The sequence below is a fragment of the Lontra canadensis genome, unplaced genomic scaffold, assembly GCF_010015895.1.
Source record: "Lontra canadensis isolate GAN:19392208 unplaced genomic scaffold, GSC_riverotter_1.0 scaffold12, whole genome shotgun sequence".
In the NCBI taxonomy this organism is placed as follows: Eukaryota; Metazoa; Chordata; class Mammalia; order Carnivora; family Mustelidae; genus Lontra; species Lontra canadensis.
Genome location: NW_022631006.1, coordinates 218,755 through 242,573, shown reverse-complemented (window position 1 = coordinate 242,573; position 23,819 = coordinate 218,755). Strand labels below are relative to the sequence as shown.

Genomic DNA, 23,819 nt, shown 5'->3' with positions numbered 1-23,819 from the left:
TGTGTATGTATGTATTTGAAAGAGATAGAGTGAACAAGGGAGAGAACACAAGCAGGGAGAGGGGCAGAGGAAGAGGGAGAAGCAGACTCCCTGTCAGGCAAGGATCACTATTTGGGGCTCAATCCCATGATCCCAAGATCCTGACCTGAGCCAAAGGCAGATGCTTAACTGACTGAGCCACCCAGGTGCCCCTGATTAGACTCTGAGTGGTCCCTTCTAGAGGAACATTTCATTGTATGACTCTGATAGGGTTCTGAGTAGCAAGAAACTTGATACAATAGAAAGTTTCATTCCAAGGTCTCAGGGACGGTCACTAGTCTGGAGAGATAGAGGAGGTAACCTTGGGTACCAGGCACAATATTGATAGGGATCCATAAGGAATGATTTAATGGCAGAAAGCTAAAAATTTATCCTCAAGGTGAACAACATTCAGGGACCTACCAGGGAATAAGGGGAGACAAGGATCTGCTGAAAGTCTGGGTTAACTGTTTGCTTTAAATGTCGTTAGGAGACGAGGATCAAGAAAATCTGGGGCACCTGGGTGGCTAAGGCATTTAAGTGGCTAAGTCAGTTAAGCGTCTGCCTTTGGCTCAGGGATTGAGCCCCAAGTGGGGCTCCCTGCTCAGTAGAGGGTCTGCCTTTCCCTCTCCCTTTGCCCTTCTCCCTGCTTGTGCTCTAAATCTTGTTCACTCTGTCTCTGTCAAAGAAAAAAAGAAAGAAAGAAAGAAAGAAAGAAAGAAAGAAAGAAAGAAAGAAAGAAAGAAGGAAGAAAGAAAGGAAGTTGGAGGGAGGGAGGGATGGAGGGAGGAAGAAAAAAGGACGGAAGAAAGGAAGGAAGAAAGAAAATCTGACTCATGTGAAAGGTAGAAAGGATTACCAGAAGTTCAATGTGACTAACCCAGGGAGGAATGAGTTGTTCTAAAGAGCAATTTAGTCCATCAATGTGTGTCAGTTCTGGGTGAGTGCCAATGTAAGAATGAATGCCATTTTGCAGGGCCAGGTTTATCAGTATTACTGTAGAGCAGAATATTATTACTTTTCTAATTCAGTAATGTTATTCTTTTTTTTCACTTATATGTCTTTGGGGGTTCAATAGCCCTAACTTTGGAGGCAATAGTTTAGGAGACAAAGCAATACAGTTTTGTGAAGTCTTTTGATAGTATAGATGTACCCTAACTCTCAATCATCTCCCTCTTGATGGATGGTTGTTTCTAATTAGGAGTGCCTCAAAACACACTATCATGCATATTCCTATAGGAGAATCCCAAAGGTGAGAAAATTTGGTCAAAGAGTTATTTTTCAAAGAGTTGTAGTAATGCATGCACCCAGTAGACAAGAATGTGCATTTTACCACCATACCCCCCCCAGTATTAGAGGTTATGACTTGTTTCAATTTTTGCCACTCCAAGAAAGGAAAATTGGTTCTTGGTTGTGTGGTAGTAAGTTTGAGTACTTTCTTGTTTATTGTCCTTTCTCATTTTCTCTTTGCTTGATCACTTATTTTGCTCATTAAAAATTTTTTTTTAAAATTTTTAAAAGATTTTATTTATTTATTTGACAGAGAGAGAGATCACAAATAGGCAGGTGGGCGATGGGGGAAGCAGGCCCCCCACTGAGCAGAGAGGCCATCTCAGGCTCCATCCCAGGACCTTGGGATCATGATGTGAGCCAAAGGCAGAGGCGTAACCCACTGAGCCACACAGGTGCCCCTTATTTTGCTCATTTTTATTACTTTTTGAAAAAATCAAATTATAAAAATTGTTTACATTACAGTTGTTAACCTTAAATCATATGTATTTTAAATGTTATCACAACTCTTTATCTTTTGAGGTTTGATGGTGAATCTTGCCAGCAAAATACTTTAAGCTTTAACAAAGCCATGTGTATTTGCAGGGAGGAAAGATTTTTCCTCTACCCTCTTGGTAGAACTTGGAGTTCTGCAAACTAAACTGGCAAAGACAGACTAACAGGAAGAAAGCTGTAAAATTTTCTTTTTAATTTTACATTCACAGGGGTCCACAGAAAAAAGTAAAAACTCAAAGAAGTGGTTAGGCTTGAGAGCCTCTATGCTATTTTAATGAAGGAGAATAAATTGTGAAATGACTAGACAAAGGAAGAGGAGTTTGGGTTTCCAGGAGTGGTAAATTGTAGGAATGGGGGAAACTAACGGTAGATAAATGTCATTTAGTAAGACTTTTTTATGCCAGTGCCAACTCCATCTCCAGTGCTAAGGGATGTTCTCCTCCTTTGGGTACTAGAGAAGAAAGGAACATCTTCACAAAGGGAAATTTATGCCCTGCTTTTGTTAGATGGGGGAAGGTAGAGTTCTTCCTGTGTTTTGTTTCTCAGTTGCCTTCAGCTCAAAATTCTGAAGTGTTGGCATGGCTTATGCATCTTCTATTTTATGGCTTTTAAGTTTCCTTCCTTCCTTAAGAAATCTTTTATCTAAAGTCACAGTTATTCTTCTAATTTTTCTCCCAATACACTTTTGCTATATTTTTTATATTTCAACCTATAATTCTTGTAGAATTTATCTGCCATATGGTGCCAGGTAGATGCCTAACTTTTTATCTTCCAGATAGATAGCCTTCTCTTACCAATTAATGAATGAAAATATTCCTTGCTCACTAAACTGAAATGCCACCCTTATATTAATATTCCAAGTACAGTTGAATTTTTCTGCATTCTCTATGTATTTATCTTTTTATGCTAATAATTTTTTCCATTACAACTCCTTGATCATAATAGCTTTGTGTTAAGTTTTACTATCTAGTAAGACACATTGCCTACTACCAGCTTCTGCTACTCTTCTTCTCTAAACCATTCTTAAATATTCATCTTCCATTTGTAAATATTGAAATCATTTATATTCTCAGATTTTTTACATATCCTGTACTTAAAAAAATTTTATTTCTAGGCATTTTATTGTTCTTGTCAGTCATGTTGCTTGTGATAAGAACCTTTCAAAGTAAGTTCTAGGAGCTCTTCTGCCAAAGCACTTTGTGTTGGCTCTTATGTGTGAACTGATGACCATTGGTCCCAGAAGTGTTTTTGTCTTGTTTTCTGCAACATATAGTGTTAGCAGGAGGATAGCAGGGAAGAGAGAAGGTTATATTAGATATGATTCAAATTTTCTATGGGGCAGTTCTCAGTTAATTCAGATTACTGAGGGGTTATTGGAAACTAAATAAGACACTTTTGTGGGTTTTTTTTCTTCAGCTTTTGTAGCTTTTAGTAAGAGGAATACTCATATCAATGTATTTTACTTAATTTAAAAAATGTATTAGGTATCTAAATGCACAGCTTGATGGCCTGATTTGTTAGATTTAAGTATATCCTGTAGTGAATATTTTCTTTTTTTTTAATGTATATTTTTAAAAGATTTTATTTATTTATTTGACAGAGAGAGAGAGAGATCACAAGTAGGCAGGCAGAGAGAGAGAGGGGGAAATATGCTCTCTGGCAGAGAGCCCAATGCGGGACTTGATTCCAGGACCCTGAGACCATGACCTTAGCTGAAGGCAGAGGCTTAACCCACTGAGCCACTAAGGTGCCCCTGAATATTTTCTTTAAAATGTTCTTAAGTCTAATTACTTAGGCTCTTTGATTTAGTCAGTGGGTATTTATTGCAGGTCCTCTTTGTTAATGAAATGCTATAGCATTACTTGAATACTGGTTGTATTAAAAAATCATCTATATACACTCTTGGTATGGGAGTAACAGTTTAAAAAGTGCAAATCACCTGATATTCCACTAAATAATAACAAGAAAGAAGAGTAGCAGAAGCTGGTAGTAGGAAATGTGTCTTACTAGATAGTAAATAATAAACACAAGCCCTAGACAATTTATACAATAAAGCCTGGCTAGTCCTCTGCGAAAAAAATATGTCAGTGACTTTAAGGGACCTTCCATTGGGGATGAGAAATTAATATAATTGGTTTGACTGATGGCAGGCTGCTAGTGATAACTTTGTCAACATCTTGGTGGAAGAAATTGAATTTATTTAGAGTCCAAAAAGAAGAACTGAGTAAGGAAAACTCAGAGGAAAACACTAAAACAAAAGTTAACAGTTAAAATAAGTTAAAACAAAACTTATGCCTATACAGTTATATAAAAAAATCATATTTTTTTATATTTTATGATTGTCTTGGGGGCTTTTCAAGGGCAATTTGAATATTTAACTTTGCTTTCAGATTAACTTGAGAACTTAATTCCTGTGAAGGATGAAATTTAATGGTGGGAAGTTGCCAAGAATTATGAGAGACATATGAAAATATGACATCATTTCTGCATTCAAAGAACTTGAAGGAGCAATGTATGTAATGTGGCCATATTAAATACATTAAATAATGCATTAAATAATGACATTAAATAATACAACATATCATGGATGATAAAATGTGTGGTCAAACCATTACCATATAATTATTGAATGAATGTATGAATGAATGGAGACAGACTATTCAAACATTATACTTTTATACGTTTATCAAGTCTGATTCTGTATCTAGAACATACAATTTCTAACAATTTCTTTTAAAAAACAGTTAAAATTGCAAGAGTAAAAGATGTTTTTATTTTAAAAATTCAACTGGTTATAAAGCAGAAGATAAAAAGTCTCTTCACATCTCCATTCACCAATCTGACTACCAGAGGTAACTTTTTACAATCTACTGTCCATCTGGAAACTTTGTATGCCATGCACATACACATATTTTTAAATGATACAATATATAGTCCTTCTACAGTTTTTTTTAAATATTTCATTTGAGTACCTACTGACCTACATCTTTATGTTTAGTTCCTGTACAGTGACGAGTTTATCAGATCCTCAAGTATCATAACTTATTTAATCATTTCCTTATTGATAAACACGTTATTTCCTATTTTCCACAGTTAAACACAGTACACCTGTTAATAGCTTTATACTCCCTTCTGTCAGAGTATATGTAAAACAAATTATAGAAATCTAATCTTCCAAATTGTAGTCTTGACAGAAGCCGAAGGTGTTCTGTCACGGCTTGGTTTGAAATGATCTGTAAAGGTAAATCAATACTATTAGATGTGAGGATCATCTGGTGGCAACGTCAAAATCAGAGTTGTTTAGTTTCCTTTTTAGAGGGGTTTGGGGCTAAAAAATGTTCAGTCTTTTCTTTCCTTTCTTACAGATCCCAGACGCCCCCCCCCCCCCCCCCCGCAAGCAGTCCTTGGTAAAGGAAAAGGACACTGTTCTCCTAAGAATCTCACAGGACAACTACGTAATAATCATGTAAAATAGTCTCTTATCGGAGGCCGTGGGGGGGGGGGTGGTTAAGATTTGTCGCCTTCTAACACTTATCCTTAAGTATTTTATTTGGTACCCGGAACTCGTTAGACCACCACTTACTTTCAATTTGTGATTGGAATAAGCGTGATTGGTGCACTTGGCTTTTTGTCTTCTTCAAACAGGGGAGGGGAGGTTAAATGTCCCGACTGTACGGGAATTGAGGCGGCCCAGGGAAAATGGGTTTGCGCAGGATTTGTTTTTTCCTCTTCGCTGTAGTTGTTTACGCGGGGGCGATGGGAGGAGTAAAAACGTCAGGGCCCCATTAGTGCTTTTATTCTCTCCAGTCCCTGAAGGAACTAAACTTCAGTGCGTCTCTGTCCATTTCACAAACAAGAAGATCCTCTCAAGAGTCACCGGGCAGAAACGCCGACTCTACGCCGGGACTCTTCTATGACCTGTGAAGTAAGAACACAGACAAAAGACACTGAAGCGCAGGCAGCACAACAGAGCTATCGCACTCCTCCAGCGAAAAGCGGGGCGTGCTTCACCCACCCCCATGTCCCGCGATGTCGCGGGCCCCGCCCCACAGGAGGCGGAGCCTATCGCACCTTCCGGATTGCAGGCGGAAGTAGACGAATTTGAATCTTGTGGACCGTTGGATGGGGCTGCTCGCGGTCGGCTTTGCGGCTCCGCGAAAGAAGGGAAAAGTGACACGACCGTTCTGGAACTTCTGCCCAGCGCGCCTTGGTGAGTGAATAGAGAACGGGAAGTAACTGAGTATTCCAGGGACAGAATTCGGGCCGTTGGATGGGACAGGGGTCGAGAGGCGGGACAGCGCAGCGGAGGCCTCGGAGTGCCTTTGGGGGTGTCGGGTGGTGGGGTTGGGCTGGAATTCGGGGCGCTGGGAAGCGTCTCCCAGGACCGCGCACACGAGCCAACTCGGAACATACTGAGGATTCCGAGGTCCCCCGCCCCCGAGATTAAGCCTTGTTTAATCTTTCTGGTAAACACAGTTTAGTATTTCCGCCAGTTGGACTCGAATGCTGAAGCTGAACGGTAGTTAGATCTAATTGCGAAAGCGTTACGACAGGTAAAAGAATCTTCCTTTATTAAAGATGGAAGGTTGGGGGCAGGTTTAGAATGAGGAGTGCTGTACTGTACCTGGCTCCGAGTTCCTCCTAAGAGGGATACTCAGAGTAGTCTTTATTTCTCTGGACCGCAGGGAAGTGACAGTCTTTGAAATGCCCGGTGGGGATTTAAACTGAAATCTGAGCATCCTTTGTATATAAAACCCGGATATTTTTCTTTCACGATCGACATTTTTCTTGTACCGCAAAAATCCGAGGCTCTTGGTCATTTAAACTGACTACAGTAACAGCGGTAAGTCATAAAGGTTTTAGTTTGGTAACAATAGGGATAAGGTTTAGCTAATTCCACGGATCTTGCCTTTTCACATCCTCCATTCATTGGCCAACAGGGTTATTGTGGAGTTATTATGGAAGCATTCTACTGATGTTTCCAGAATTGGATTTTCTTTATTTTTTTTGTTTGTTTTGGTTTTTGTTGTTGTTGCTTTATTTTATTTTATTTTATTTTATTTTATTTTATTTTTATTGTTTTTGGTGATGAACTGCCTCAAATATCAAACGCTGTTTAACCACATAGGAAAGTCTGCCTTCTTCTGGAATAGTTTAAATGTGTACCCTACATCTAAAATATAAATGAGTTTAAATGTATAGAAATTTTACATCTTGCCTTATTGAACAATCAGACTAATATTGTGTTGATTTAGAGAAACCGATATTTTAATGTTCCTTTTAAGATTTTAACACCAGGGTATCGTACCATAAAAATGTATAAATATCTTTTAAAAAGTAGACATTTCACATCTATTACTGGCTGCTCCTACTCTCCCATCCCTGCTAGTGAACTTTTGTTTCATTATTAGCCAGGAAAAAATAGATTTAAATACTCAGTATTTATGATTGTCGAGATTTGCGTAAGATTGCAGTGGAGACGTTAGCTGTACTTTCCTAAGAATTGCAGACAGCTGTTCTGCTCATTTTACGCGAGCTACCAGGAAATAGTAATTAAAAAAAAATTAGTTCCTACATTTTAATATGTTTCTTGGTCTTACCTGAACTTTTTCATTTATATTTGCTCTATCTACCTAAATCATTAGCGAATTTCAAATTTTATTGTGTACATATTACTTTGAAGGGTTCGTTAGGTGCTGATTCGTACGCTTTTAAAAATATTTATTTAGGGGCGCCTGGGTGGCTCAGTGGGTTAAAGCCTCTGCATTCGGCTCAGGTTATGATCTCAGGATCCTGGGATTGAGCCCAGATCTCAGGGTCCTGGGATAGAGCCCGACATCGACGGGCTGTCTGCTCAGCAGGGAGCCTGCTTCCTCCCTCTCTCTCTGCCTGCCTCTCTGCCTACTTATGATCTCTGTCTGTCAAATAAATAAATGAAATCTTTAAAAAAGAAAATAAAGATTTATTTATTTGAAAGTGAGAAAGTCCCAAGCAGACTCCATGCCTAGTGCAGAGCCCATCGTGGCCTTGATCTCCCAGCCCATGAGATCACCATCTGAGTAGAAACCAAGAGTCAGTAGCCCAACCAGCTACTCCCCGCTGACAAGAGTTTTAAGAGCACTGCATTGATCTTTCCTAGAGAGGCATTATAATATACTGTTAAGGGCAAGGAACTGGAGTCACATTGCCTCAGTTCAAATTTCATCTTCACCAGTTGGTAGTTGTATGACCCAAGCAAGCTGCTTTATCGTTCTGTGTTTCAAATCCCTGACCTGTGTTAATGGGATAATAACAATACCTACCTTGTAGGATTATTGTGAGAGTCAAATGACTCAACACAAAAAAATCTTAGTGTGTGGCACATAGTAAATGATACATATATCTTCAATTATACTGAGTTACCTAGCATTGTACGAGCCACATTACATACATTATCTCAATCTTCACATATAACATTGCAATATTTACTATTTTCAGATAAGAAAATGGAGGCTACGAGGGTTCAGTCCTTACACAACTACCAAAATGTTTGAACCAGGTTCAGAAACTATATTTAATTATAAAGTTTATGTCTCTTTTTTGGTCATTATTATTTTAAATAATGCTTCCAGCCTCTCAGCAGTCCATCCTTTCAAATACTGCCTTTTACAAATCTCTGATCACTCCTCTTTTTCTACCACATATAATTCAAGATTTCTTAACTTTTTAATTTTTTACAAAGCCCTTGTCAGTCTGGTTCCAACCTCTAAAAGCTTCATAATACTCCATCACTCTTTTCCAACCTGTGATGTTTCTATCCGTACTAGTACCATTGTCCAAATCTGTTCTCTCTCATTTTTATATATATATATACTTTGCCATCAACTTTTTTAGGTCCCTGTAAGATTTTACCCAGTGTGTTTCCAGTACTTTCCTAGACTTCCCCAGGCAGAGTGTTTCCTCAGTGCAGTTTAGTTGTAAACATAGCACTAGACTGAGAGCTCTTGTCCTCTTTGTCTTTATATCTGCAATTCTTGGTACAGGAACAGTGAGTGTCTTTGTACTCTGTAACTGTATATGTTTCATGAGTGCTTGTTATTTTAACAATTTAACACATTGTTGTGAAATACAGAGGAAGGTTGTTTTGTTTTTAAACTTTTTTTCTGAAGTGATTGAATGTAATTCTGAATAGTTTAGTAGAGATTTTAGTGATACCATATGGTTTGTAAATTTCACAAATAGAGAAAAACATGTATAGAAATTGTAGGTTCAGAAGACATTTCAAGTGGCAAAAAATTATAAGTACTCTTTACTAACATTCACAGAACTCCAGATGCTTTATACATGCTTTCTCACTTATTCCTTATAGCAACTTTACTATTATCCCCATGTTAAGATGAAGAAACTAGTCATCAAAAGATTTAGTAACTTAAAAAAATTTTTTTTTGCATTTAATTTTCTCCTGGTGGAATTTTTTTAGAGTAAGAATAAATGTTTAGTGTAATTAGATGGTAAACTATATAATCGAGAGGTACATAGGTGAGTATTCATTTCTATGTTAATTCAATCCTAAATTAAGAAAATACTGGGGAGTGAAAAAACAGCAAAATTTCCCTTTCCTTTTGAGTTTGAGTAGCTGTTACTTGATCTCTTTGCCCATAATCATTTCTTTAAAAAGCTGCCCCAAAATACAGGGACATCATTCTAAAGACCATTGAGTAGGGTTTGGTCTAAGGAACTTATGATCCTAAAATGCTCCCATTCCACACACTTCTCCAGCCAAAGTAGTACCAGATATTTGAATAAGAGCTGAATATCTAGACCACTCACGTTATTTCTTCTTGAATTTTGGAATTGAAATACCAAAAACTACTGGAGCCAAGCCAGAAAGGTCCTTATACTGCTGAGATCACAGTGGAATCATGAATAAGAAAGTGTGGCAGACGAAGCCAATAAACAGTGGGGGAGGGCAACGTGTTTTCCAGAGACTAGTTATAAAAGTCAGTCAAACTGGGGCATCTGGGTGGCTCAGTCATTAAGCGTCTGCCTTTGGCTCAGGTCATTGATCACAGGATTCTAGGTTCAAGCCCCAAATCACACTGGACTTGCTGCTTAGCAGGAAGCCTGTATCTCCCTTTCCCACTCCCCCTGCTTGTGTTTCCTCTCTTGCTGTGTCTGTCTCTCTGTGTCAAGTAAATAAAATCTTTTTTTTTTTTTTTTAAGATTTTATTTATTTGACAGATCGCAAGTAGGCAAAGAGGCAGGCAGAGAGAGAGAGGAAGGGAAGCAGGCTCCCTACTGAGCAGACAGCCCGATGTTGTCGGTGTCGGTCTCTATCCCAGGACCCTGGGATCATGACCTGAGCCAAAGGCAGAGGCTTTAACCCACTGAGCCACCCAGACACCCCAAGTAAATAAAATCTTAAAAAAAAAAAAAAGTAAAACATAACTTTATTGCTTTTCCTTTTGTTGTTAAGACTATTTTTTTAGAGTAGTTTAAGCTTGATAGCAAAAATGAGGGAAAGATAATGATTTTCCCCACACATGCATAGCCTCTCCCGTTATCTATATACCCCACTAGAGTGGTACATTTGTTGAAATTGTTGAACCTACACTGACACGTGATAAGTACTCAAAGTTCGTAGTTGAAATTACAGTTCGCTTTTGATTTTGTGCATTGTTTGGATCTGGACAAATGGATAATGACAAGTGTCCATCATTATGATATCATACAGAGTATTTTCACTGTTGTAAAGATCCTCTACACTCCTCCACTTTTCCCAACCACTGATCTTTCTACTGCCTTCAGAGTTGTGTCCTTTCCAGAATATCCAATAATTGGAATCATACGGTTTGTAGCCTTTTCAGATTGTCTTCTTTCACTTTGTAATATGCATTGAAGTTTTCTCCACATCATTACATGGCTTGATAGCTCATTTCTTTTGATCCATAGTTTGTCTGGATGATCCATAGTTTCCATTAACCTACTGAAGGACATCTTATTTGCTTCTAAAGGTTGGCGTTTGTGAATAAAGATGCTGTGAACATGGGAATGCTTTGACTTTGATGTAAGTTTTGACCTCCTTTGGGTAAATATTAAGGAGCATGATTGCATAACTGAGGTAAATTCCACTTGGTTGTGGTGTATAATTTTTTAAATAAATTGTTAGACTTGATCTGCTAATATTTTGTTGAGGTTTTTTGCATCCATGAGAGATAATGGTCTGAAATTCTTTTGTGATGTCTTTGACATTGGTATGAGGGTAATGATGGTAGTTTATAGCTTCCTAAGCTAGGAAGCATTCCTTCTGCTTCTATCTTCTGAAAGAGGTTGTAGAGAATTGGTATAATTTCTTCCTCAAATGTTTGGTAGGATTCACCAGCGAACCCATCTGGGCCTGGTGCTTTCTGTTTTGGAAGGTGATTAATTACTGATTCAGTTTCTCTGATACAGTCCTAGTCAGAGTGTTTATTTCTCCTTGTGTGAGTTTTGGCAAATTGTCTTTCAGGGAATTGGCCCATTTCATCTGGATTTGTGTGCATAGAGTTCACGGTATTCCTTTATTTTATATATTTTTTAAAGATTTTATTTATTTCTCAAAGAGAGAGAGAGAGAGAGAGTGCAAGCACAAGCAGGGGGAGTGGCAGGCAGAGGAAGAAGCAGGCTCCCTGCCTAGCAAGGAGCCCAATGTGGGACTCCATCCCAGGACCCTGGATTGTGACCTGAGCCAAAGGCAGACACCTAACTGGCAGAGCCACCCAGGCATCTTCATCACCTTTATGATATTTTTAATGCCATAGGATCTGTCATGATATCCCTTCTTTAATTTCTTATATTAGTAATTTGTGTCCTTTCTGATTTTTTTCTTAGCATATCTAGAAATTTTTTTCTTAGCACATCTAGGCTTCATGGGTCTTTCCAAAGAACCAGCTTTGGTTTTGTTTCTCTAGTGATTTCTTGTTTTCAATTTCATTTATTTCCGCTCTAAATCTTATTACTTATTTTCTTCTACTTAATTTTGATTTAATTTCTTTTTATAGTTTTCTACAGTAGAAGCTTAGATGAGTCATTTTAGATCTTTTCTAATATTATTCAATGATCTAAGTTTCCCTCCAAGCCCTGTTTCACAGCATCCCTCAAATTTTATTGAGTTGTGTTTTCATTTTCATTTAGTTCAAAATATTTTGTATTTTCTCTTGAGATTTCCTTTTTGATTCTTGTGTTGTTTAAAATTGTGTTGTTTAATCTCTACATATTTTTCAGATTTCCCAGCTATCTTTCTGTTACTCATTTTTAGTTTAATTCCATTGTGGTCTGAGCAGACATTGATTTCGATTTTAAATTTGTTAAGGACTGTCTTACGGCCTAGTATATAGTCTGTCTTGGCATGTGCTCTATGTAAGCTTAAGAAGAATATGCATTCTGCTGTTGTAGGATAAAGTAGTCCATTCTATCTAGTTGTTTCATGATGATGTTCAGTTCAACTATCAGTTCTTTACTGATTTTTCCTACTAGATCTGTCCATTTCTGATAGAGCGATGTTTAAGTCTCCAACTGTGGTTATGGATTTACTTGTTTCTCTTTATAGTGCAATTGGTTTTTGCTTCCCATAGTTTTCCTCACATAATTTAACATAGTTAAACATAGTTCTTAGGTGTATACATATTAAGTATTGTTACATCTTCTTGAAGAGTTGATCCCTTTGTCATTATTTAATGCCCTATTTATCCCTTGTAATTTCCTTACTTTAAAGTCTGCTTTGTCTGAAATTATATAGCTACTCCTGCTTTCTTCTGATTAGTCTTAGCATGTTTTATTTTTCTCCATCCATTTATGTTTAATATTTAAAGTGGATTTTTTGGTAGAAAACATATAGTTGGGTCTTATTTTTTTATCTGGCCTGACAAATCTGTCTTTTAATTGGTACATTTAGACCGTTGACATTCAACATGACTGTTGAGATAGTTGGATTAATGTCTATTCTATTTGTGACTGTTTTCTATTTGCTGCCTTTGTTTTTTGTTCCTATTTGTCTCCATTCTTTTTCTGCCTTTTGTGGTTTTAATTAATCATTTCATATGATTTTTTTTTCCAGATATTAGCTATATTTCCAGATATTAGCTGAATTTCCTTTCTAACTTTTTAGTGGTTGTCCTAGAATTTGCAGTATGCATTTACAATTAGAATAATAATTGAACATTGTTGGTTTTATTTTGTTATTTTTTATTTTTTAAAGATTTTATTTATTTATTTGACAGAGAGAGATCACAAGTAGACAGAGAGGCAGGCAGAGAGAGAGAGAGAGGAAAGCAGGCTCCTTGCTGAGCAGAGAGCCTGATGCGGGACTCGATCCCAGGACCCTGAGATCATGACCTGAGCCGAAGGCAGCGGCTTAACCCACTGAACCACCCAGGCGCCCTGGTTTTGTTATTTTGAACAAACTGTTCTCTGTTAGGTCAATTAAGAATAAGGAAAATAAAAGTTTTTATTTTACATTCACTTATTCCTTATTTGATGATCTTCTTTTCTTTATGTAGATCTGAATTTCTGAATATTATCTTCCTTTTCTTTCAAGAATTTCTTTTAACATTTCTTATAAAGCAGGTATATTGGCAACAAATTCAGTTTTTATTTGAGAAATATCTTTTTTTTTTTCTTTTTTTAAGAGGGAGTTGTGCATGTGTGCAAGTTGGGGTTGGGGGGCAAAGGGAGAGGGAGAGAGAAAATCCCAAGCAGGCTCCATCCCAGCTCAGAATCTGATGCAGGGCTCCATCTCGTGACCCTGAGATCATGACCTGAGCCAAAATTAAGTCAGATGCTTAACCAACTGAGCCACCCCAATGCCCCTTCTTCTTCACTTTTGAAGGATAATTTTGCAAGATACAGAATTCTGGATTGGATTTTTTTTTTTCCTCAACACTTCTTGCCTGCATGGTTTCTGAGGCAACATCAGATGTAATTCCTTCCTTTGTTCCTTTATAAGTAAGGTGTTTTTTTTCTTTATTTTTGATTTTCTGTAGTTTGAAATGAGATACCAAGGTATAGTTTTTTGGCATTTATTCTGTTTGGTGTTCTCTGAATATAGTAGATCTGTGGTTTGATGTTTGACAGTGACTTGTCATTAATTTATTTTAAGCTTTTTTTTTTTTTTTTTGAGCTTGAACTCATGACCCCAAGATCAAGAATCATATGCTCTATCATTTGACCCAGCCAGGCATTTATCATTAAAATTGTTTCAGATATTCCTTCTGTTCTTTCCTCTCTTAGAGTATTCCCAAAATGTTTATGTTACATCTTCTGTATTGTCCCAAGGTCCTTGGATATTTTATTCTGTTTTTTTGTTTTATTTTTCTTTTTTCAATGTTTGTTCTCTTTGTTCAGTTTTTGTTGTTGTTTTGTTTTTTTTTTAAAGATTTTATTTATTTATTTATTGGACAGAGAGATCACAAGAAGGCAGAGAGGCAGGCAGAGAGAGAGAAGGAAGCAGGCTCCCCACTGACCAGAGAGCCCGATGCGGGGCTCAATCCCAGCACCCCAGGATCATGACCTGAGCCGAAGGCAGAGGCTTAACCCACTGAGCCACCCAGGTGCCCCTCTTTGTTTAGTTTTAAAGTATCTGTTGAGATATCTTCAGGCTCAGAAATTCTTTACTTAACTGCATCCAGTCTGCCTGGAATCCCATCAAAGACATTCTTCATTTTTGTTACAGTGTTCTTCGACCTCTAGCATTTCTTTGGTGCTTGCTTAGGATTTTCATCTTTGTTCTTACATTGCCATCTGTTCTTATATACTATATAGTTTATCTGTTATAGCCCTTAGCATATTGATCAGAGTTGTTTCAAATTCCCAGTCTGGTAATTGCAACATTCCTACCATGTCTGGTTTAGATGTTTGCTCTATCTTTTTGAATTGTGCCTTTTGCCACAATGATTTGTAATTTTTTCTTGATAGCCAGACTGGGTAAATCGCTATAAATAGGCTGTTAGTAGTGTTGTGTTAAGGTATGGGTGAAGGGAAAGAGTTCAGTAGTCTTATGATTAGGTCTTAGTCTTTTCATGAGCTTATGTCTGTGAACTTACATGTATTTCTCAACTTACCCCATCTTCCCCCTCATATGAGATAGGATGGCTAGAGTAGCTTGGAGTCAGTTACTTCCTTTTCCCCAGGTCAGTTAGGCTCTGATAATACCCTAGTAGGTTAGGCTCTGGTTAACTAGTTTCTCCTGAGGGCAGGCCTTAGTGAGAAGAATGGAATGCTTTGACATATTTCAGAATGGTACCTTTTCCCTTCTTCTGCCAGAATGACAAGATTTTTTTTTCATGATATTTACTGTGGGATTGTGATTGAGATCCTGGTCAAGTTCCTGGTGATAAATCTCAATAATATTGGGGGGAGTCCCCATAACTGGATTCCCCTGATGTTTTTAACGCCTAAATTGTCAACACTGAATCTCCAGCCATTACTCAATTACAGTTCAGGTTTTCCTATCCCAGCACTGGATCCCACTGTGGTTCCAGCTGGTAAGTCTCTGCTAAAGTAAGTTGTGACTCCTTGTACTCACCTATCTTGGGGGCAGTGGTTTTTCTGGTCCCTCCCTACCTTTTACTGATCTAAAAAATTGTTGACTTTTTTTTTTTTTCCAGTCTTTTCAGCTCTTGCTGTTAGGATGGAGTGGGGACTTAACAACCTGCTCACATTCTGCTTTTCTTTTTAATTTAAGCTAATATCTTTATTTTTAACAAAGATACTAGTTTTATGTATCTTTCAGGTAATTGAATTTGTATAGAGTAAAATTCACCCATTTATGGATATAGTTTACTTTTTTTTTTAAGATTTTATTTATTTACTTGACGGAGATCACAAGTAGGCAGAGAGGCAGGCAGAGAAAGAGGGGGAAGCAGGCTCCCTGCCGAGCAGGGAGCCCGAGATGCGGGGCTCAATCCCAGGACCCTGAGATTATGACCTGAGCCGAAGGCAGAGGCTTTAACCCACTGAACCACCCAGGTGCCCCTATAGTTTACTTTTAATAAAGGTATTCCATTATATGAATATACCTCAGTTTATCATAACCAATGTCTGTTGATAGGCAGTTAGGTTGTTTATTATGGCTTTTGGCTATAAGAGTAAGACGTTTTTTAGCCACTATGGACATGTCTTTATTACTATTGGCTGCATCATACGATAGGTGTACATTTAGCTTTATTGAAATAAAATTCACTCATAAAATTAAGTATTTTAACCATTCAGTGACATTTAGTACATTCACAATGTTGTACGATCACCATCACTTTGATCTAGTTTCAAAACATTTTTATCACCCCGAAAGGAAAACTCTTACCCATTAGGCAATCATTCTATATATTCTATTCCCCCAGTTCCTGGAAACCATAATTTTGCTTTCTGTCTCTATGGATTTACGTGTTCGGGTTATTTCATATAAATGGGATTATATAATGTGTGACCTTTTATTTCTGACCTTTTCACATAGCTTATTTCTAAAGTTCATCCATGTTGTAGCATATATCAATGCTTCATTCTTTTTTATAGCTGACTATTACATTCTATAGATATACCACATTTTGTATACCATCAGTTTAATGGACAAATGAGTTATTTCCATTTTTTAGCTATTGTGAATAGTATTGTTACAAACATGTGTTTACAAGTTTTTGTTTGAAAATCTCCTTTCAGTTCTTTTGGGTAAGTACCTAGTGTAATTACTGGGTGATATGGTAGTTCTACATGTGATGTGTAGAGCAACTGCCAGACTATTTTCTATAGTAGGTTCTCCATTTTACATTCCCATTAGCAATATATGAGGTTTCCAATTTCTCTCTATTCTTGCTTTTTTAAAAAAAATTTTAAGATTTTATTTATTTATTTGACAGAGAGATACCAAAAGGAGGGGAAGTGACAGGCAAAGGGAGAGGGAGAAGCAGGCTCTCTCATGAGCAAGGAGCCTGACATAGGGCTTGATCCCAGGACCCTGGAATCATGACCTGAGTGGGAGGCAGATGCTTAACCAACTGAGCTACCCAGGCACCCATCTATATTCTTGCTTTTTAAATTATAATCACTGGAGTGGACATCAAGTGGTATCTCATTGTTGTTTTAATTTGCATATTCCTAATGACTAATGATGTTAAGCATCTCTTTAGGTGCTTATTGATTGTATAAATATTTTCTTTAGAGAAATGTCTATTCAGACCATTTGCCTGTTTTTAAATTTGGTTGTCATTTTGTTGTTGAGTTTTAAAAGTTTCTTACCTATTTCTGGATGCTTGCTCTTTATCAGGTATATGATTTCCAAATATTTTTTCCCATTTTGTGGATTGTCTTTTTATTCTCTTGATTGTGTAGTCCAAATTATTTTGGGCTTTTTTGTTTGTTTTTGTTTTTTGTTTGTTTGCTTATGGCTTTGATGTCACATATGAGAAACCATTGCCAAATTCAAGGTCATGACGATTTACATAACCCTGTGGTTTTTCCTCTAAGATTTTTACACTTGTTGCTCTTACGTATTAAGCATTCAGTCTGTTTTGAGTTAATTTTTGCATATAGTGCAGGGTGGGGATCCAGCTTCATTCCAGGTTACCCATTTGTCCTAGCACCATTTATTGAACAGACGGTTCTTTCCATATTGAATACTCATGGCACACTTGTCAAAAATTCATTGATCATAGATGTATGGCTTTATTTCTATACTGTTCTTTTCATTTGATCTATATGTTTATACTCATGCTAGTGCTAACCTGTTCCAGTTTCTATAACTGTGGTGGTCAGTGTCCAAATTGGGAAGTACAAATCACTTGGTTTTTATTTTTTGGTTTTGACTATCCAAGGATCCTTGAAATTCATATGTGGAGGGGCACTCCGCAGTTTTGTGGGTTTTTTCCCCAGCTTTCCTTCTTTCATTTGTTTGTTGGTCTTGTTGTATTTCTTTTTGAAACTGTATATTGAACTCCCAAGCTCATTTTCTGAGGCCAGCATTACCCTGAAACCAAAGCCAGATAAGGACACTACAAGAAAAGAAAACTACAGGCCAATATCCCTGATGAGTATAGGTGAAAAAATTCTCAACAAGATACCCCACAAACCAAATTTAACAGCACATTAAATGTTAATGTAGTTCCAGTAGTTTAATGATCCAGTAGTTCCACATCTGGATAGTAACCCAAAGAAAAGGAAAACACTTAATTCTAAAAGATACCTACATCTCTAGGTTTATTGCATTATTTAAAAGATGTGGAAACAACCCAAGTGTGCTTCTATAAATGAATAGATAAAAAAGATATGGGGTGTGTGTGTGTACACTTTGGAATATTACTCTGGCATAAAAAATGAGATCTTGCCATTTGTGACAACATGGATGGGTCTAGAGGGTATTATGCTAAGTGAAATAAGTGAGAGAAAGGCAAATACCTTATGATTTCACTTATATATGGGATCTAAAAAACAAAACAAAAAAAACAAAAAAACAGAAATAGATTTTTAAATACAAAGAACAAATACAGAGAACAATCTGATGGTTGCCAGAGCAGGGGGGTATGAGAGGGAGTGGGTAGAATAGGTGTAGAGGATTAAGAGGTACAAACTTAGATTTATAAAATAAAGAAGTCATGAGGGATGAAAAGTACAGTATAGGAAATATAATCAGTGATATTATATGGCGAGAGTAATGATTTATTTTGATGAGCATTTTGTAATGTTTGTAAATGTTGAATCACTATGTTGTACATGTGAAATTAATACTGTATGTGAGCTATACTTCAATTTAAAAAAAAAAATCATACACCATGATCAAGTGGAATTCATTCCAGGTGCAAGGATGGTTCAATCTATGCAAATCAGTAAATGTGTAACATCAAATGAATTGAACGAGAAATAAACATCAAGTGGTCATATCAATAGATCCAGATAAAGCATTTAAGAAAATTTAACATCCTTTCATGATAAAAATTGTCAACAAATTGAGTACAGAAGGAACGTATCTCAACATATTAAAGCCCAAACATAATAATCCCACAGTTAAAATACTCACTGGTGAAAGGTTGGAAGCTTTTCCTGTAAGATCAGGATTAAAACAGGAGTGCCCACTATCACCATTCCTATGTAATATGGCTGGAATTCTTAGCCTGAGCAGTCAGGTAAGAAAAAGAAATAAAAGGCATCCAAATCAGAAAGGAGGAAGTAAAATTGTCTAATTTGTAGATGACGCAATCTTATATATTGAAAATCCGGAAAATCTCACCAAAAAATTTTTGGAATAGCCATCCAGCTGTAACAAGAAAGGAATCTGGCTTACTTCATTGTATTAGTTTTCTGTTGCTGTGTGACAAATCAGCCCAAAACTTTGTGACTTAGAACAACAAACATTATCTCACAGTTTCTGTGGGTCAGAAATTTGGGAGCAACTTAGCTGTGTTATCCTGGCTTAGGGTCTCCCATGAAGTTACTTTCTTTGTTAGCTAGTTGTCAGTTATATGAAGGCTTAATTGGTGTTGGAGGATTTGCTTCTAAAATGCCTCACTCTTTCTAAGTAGGCCTTTCCAAGGAGCATCTTCAAAGTCTTTATATCCTGACAGCTTCCTCCATGACAGAGAGTAAGGAGGAAGTCACAGTGACTTTTATGACCTAGTCATACATTGTCATTTCTGCGAACCTCTTTGGTAGAAGCAAGTTACTCCCTCAAGGAGAGGGAAATCAGGCTTCACCTTTTGAAGGGAGGAGTATCACTGATTGACCAAATAGAAGTAAGTAGTAGAAGAGACTCAGAATACTTTTTGACAATGGCTTCTTGGAACTCTTCATTAAATTGTTCATGGTGTCTCAAGGAAGGAGAGAATAGTTTGCTATTATTTAGAAGATCAAGTCTTTTGAGACTAGGGCTGTTAATTGAGACATAGATTTACTTAACCTTATTTTCCTACTTCTGTAAAGTTTTATAAGCGAGATAAACACGACACCAGGCGAGGTAGGCGCAAGGCAAGATTTATTAAAGGTACTCTCCGGTGAAGTTCCAGGGTTCAGGAGAAGTAGAGCCAGGAAAGTTGTGCTGGGAGGAGATGGGCACCCTCAGGCGAGGTTCTGAGACTCTGGAAAGCAGAGTGGGGGGGGGGAAGTCCCACTGGGAGGGAGTTGGCGGGGGTCTTTTATCTGTTTCCCGCATAGGTATTGGGTTACCTATGGAGACTTGACCTGGGCATACATCCTTTTGCGGGAGAGTCAAGGGTGAAGGAAAGAGGGGGAAGGAGGCTGGAAGACGGTGGGACCCGGCGGTCATTTCTATTGTTCCTCCTGCACTCCCAGAGCTGCCGGTCATTTCTATTGTTCCTTCTGCACTCCCGGAGCCCGTCGACCCAACATTCCGACCATTTTGGTGTAATAGGGGTGGAGACTCAGATCTGGCTACTTCCTGCTGGCAAAGGGGCGTTGTCATAGGGTCCTTCGGATGTGTGTAGGCGGGTATAAGGATGCAAGAGGAGTTGGTTGACAGTGACCCTGGAAACCTCATGGATGCGATCCTGAATAAAGCGAAGAACACAGGGGCGATTAGTGCTAATAGGCAGAGGAGAATAAGGGGACTTAGGATTGGAAGGAGCCAGGTCATTAAGGGGGAGAGCCACCATTGAGAGGGGTTTATTCCAGGGCAATGCCAGCCACCAAGGGAGTCGCAGATTTTTGCCAGGGCACCAATATTGGTTTTGATTATACTGGATTCGTTGATATAATAGCAGCATTCTTCATTGAGGAATAAACAGGTTCCTCCCTTGTCTGCGGTGAGCAGGTCCAGGGCTCGCCGGTTCTGTAGGGATACCTGGGCCACTGAGGTAATCTGTCGTTGTAGGGATGCCAAAGACTCGGCTGAGGCCTCCACGGCTATTCGGAGCTGTTCGGATAAATCTCGGGTAGCATCTATGGAGTGAGCTAGGGCCCCAGTGCCCAGCCTGGTGGCCACTAGGGAAGATGCCAAGGAGACCCCAATAACCAGGGGAAGAAACACAGCCCTTTTCTGTCGCTGGAGGGTGTCAGTGAGGATATCCACTTCAGCTTGTGTGTAGATGGTTAGTTGGGGGACCAGGGATATTGGGATGCATAGAAGGGTGTCTGAGAACTTGGGGGTTTTCGACAGAGTGCCATTGCACCAAAAGAAACCTCCCGGAGGAGCATGAGTAGGGGAAGATGAATTAGTCAAATTGCGTAAGGAAGGGTTTGGGGATGAGTAGCAGAATGGGAGTACTGAGTTTTGAGGATCAACAAATAGGGGAACGTCCTGTAGAGTGGTGGGTGCCGAAGAGGTAAGAGTGGGAGTGGTTATTTCGAAAGGTTGTGGTAAGGGTACCACGATAAGGGGGTTGGCACCGAGAGCTGCACAAATGAAGCAGTGGGACAGGTTGCCCCTACAGGAAAGGTTGGTCAGAGTAAGGCCTTGTTAAATCAGTTTGAGCCAAGAAAATGGGTCAGAATCCTGAGTAGGAGAGGGGAGTAGGACGCTTCGGATTGCTTGTTGCTGGGCCTGGATGGACCGCGACTGGCTTTAGAGGTCCTGAGGATTTTTGGGAGTGTTTCTAACATAGGCCTGGTAGATGTGCAAGGAGGCCGTTGGATATGAATCAGAGGGCCATGTGTAAAGTTTGGCCTCAACTCCAGTAGCCCATTGTGGATCCCAAGGGTCGGGGATGGTGAGGTACCAAGCACTACTACCATCAGTGGTGAAGTGATATCGGGAGCGCTGGTTTCCATAAATATCTAGTCGGGCCTTATGCATTTTGCATTAGGTATATGGGAAGCCCCTGTTTGTCTGGACCCAGTATATTCAGCAGTTAGGATGAGTTTGGTCGTAGACGAAGCAGATAGTGGGGTTGGAGTGCCCCCGCCGAATGGAAAGGAAGGCAGGGATGGTGAAGTCGATAGAGGCCTGGCACTCTCTGGGCTGGCAATCGGTGGTAGCTAATAGGCTAGATCGCGCAGTCTCCCCATGGGTCCAGTTTTCCCTCAGGTAAAAGCGCCACCTGTACTCGGGTGTGATGGATTAGTGGCTAGGGAGGGTTAGGATGAAGGGGAGAGTGAAGAGAAGTGCTAGAAATCTGTAACCACCTTGGCCCCAGGGTTTGGGAAGTCCAGCCATCTTGTGGTGGGGCTGGTTTTGGATTGGAAATGTGTACCCACCGGTGGTGTCCTAGGAGCTTTGCCGCTGTGGGAGTTGTGAGAATAACAGTATGGGGGCCGGGCCACCTGGGCTATAAGGACTTTGGGTGAAGTTCTTGTAGGAGAACTTGGTCCTCTGGGGACCCGGGATTTAGGGCCTGGGGGAAGTCTCCGCCCGGCTGTCAGGGGCGGGGATGGTTGAATCTGCATGAGCCCTTTGGAGGGCTCCCGTAAGAGGGTCAGATAGGGCAGATAGGATAGGAGGGGTGGAGGAGAGGCAGGCGGGTTGTGATTGAGTAGGAAGGCCTGCCATACAGGAGCTCAAAGGGGCTGAGTCCTGACAGGCCACAAGGGGAGGCCCTAAGGCAGGTGAGTGCTAGTGGGAGAAGGGTTGGCCAAGAGAGGCAGGTTTCAAGAGTGAGTTTGGTGAGTTGTTCCTTGAGGAGGCCATTGGCCCTCTCACTTTACCCGAGGATTGGGGGTGATAGGGGGTATGGAGGTTCCAGGTGATGTTGAGGCTCTCAGAGATCTGTTGTGTGATGCTGGAGATGAAGGCGGTCCATTGTCTGATTGTAGGATTCGAGGGAGTCCAAACCTCGGGATGATGTGCTCAATGAGAATGGCGGCAGCCACGTCTTCTGTTTCCCTAGTGGTGGGGAATGCCTCGATCCAGCCTGTGAAGGTGTCCACAAGAGTTAGTAGATATCTAAAGGATTTGTGTCGAGGCATGTGAGTGAAGTCAAGTTGCCAGTCATTGCCTGGCTGATGCCCGTGGAGCTGGTGAGTGGGTCCCGGTCTGTGGAGGCCGCCATGGGCATTGACTGCAGAACAGGTTCTGCAGGCCTGGTGTCCCTCCTTAATGGTCTTTTGGAGGAAGGGGGTGGTGAAAGAGAGGTTGGAGAAATTGGTATAGGGCCTTTGGACCGATGTGGAGAGACTGGTGGATGTCAGTAATGAGGGTATAGATTAGGCTGTTCGGGAAGGCAATTTTGTCCTGGACAAAATACCATCCCTTGTCACCCAACCTGCCACCTAATGTTTTGAGGGCCCAAGTCTCCTCATCAGTGTACAAGGGACTGTGAGGAGTGTTGAGAAACAGGAGAGGGGCTGGAGAGGAGTTTAAGGCCATCTGTCGGGCAATAGAGTCAGCCTTGTTGTTTCCCAAAGAGATGGGGTCCTTGGAGGTCTGATGGCCATGGCAGTGGACAATAGCCACCTCAGTAGGGTACTTGAGAGCCTCAAGGAGTTTGGCAATAAGAGGCCCGTTGACTATGGGGGTTCCCTTGGTTGTGAGAAATCCCCTTTCTTGCCAGAGGACAGAGTGAGTGTGGGTAATAAGGAAAGCATATTTGGAGTCAGTATAAATAGTGACCCGTTGGCCCTCAGATAAGTGAAGGGCCCTGGTAAGAGCCACGAGTTCTGCCTTTTGAGAAGTAGTCCCAATGGGAAGGGGGGCCGCTTCTATGACTGCATCCAGGGTGACCACTGCATAGGCCGCTGTCCATCTGGAGCTATGAGGGAGCTCCCATCCACGAACAGAGTGCAATCGGGGTCAGGCAGCGGCCGGTCCGAAAGTCCTGGATGGGAGGGAGAGAGTTCTTCCAGGAGTTGAGAACAGGAGTGGAAAGGAGTAGGGGTAGACGAAGGTGTCGGCAAGAGAGTGGCGGGATTTAGGCGAGGGGAGAAAGTGTGACCTGGGGTTTTCTATGAATAGCAGGTGGTAGAGTTGGAGACAGGAAGGAGTGAGTTGTGCCAAGGATTTGTGGCTGACTAAGTCCATTAGTCAATGGGGGGAGAAGACCGTGAGGGGCTGTCCTAAGGTAAGTTTGAGGGCCTCCTTTGTAAGAGAAGCGGCTGCCACTAGGGCCCTGAGGGAGGGCTGCCATCCC

The 23,819-nt window shown here is 39.9% G+C and overlaps 1 protein-coding gene across 3 annotated transcripts in view; it reads left to right on the top strand.

Moving 5' to 3' along the window:
• Positions 1-5,806: 5,806 nt before the first annotated feature.
• G2E3 (G2/M-phase specific E3 ubiquitin protein ligase) overlaps positions 5,807-23,819 on the top strand; it is a 67,793-nt gene continuing 49,780 nt past the window's right edge. The window contains exon 1 of one of the 3 annotated variants that reach the window (XM_032856214.1): positions 5,807-6,013. In XM_032856214.1, coding sequence (XP_032712105.1) covers positions 5,823-6,013 — 191 coding nt within the window. In that variant the 5' untranslated portion in view covers positions 5,807-5,822. The remainder of the gene's footprint in view (positions 6,014-23,819) is intronic. The other 2 variants (XM_032856212.1, XM_032856213.1) reach the window with 2 other exon arrangements.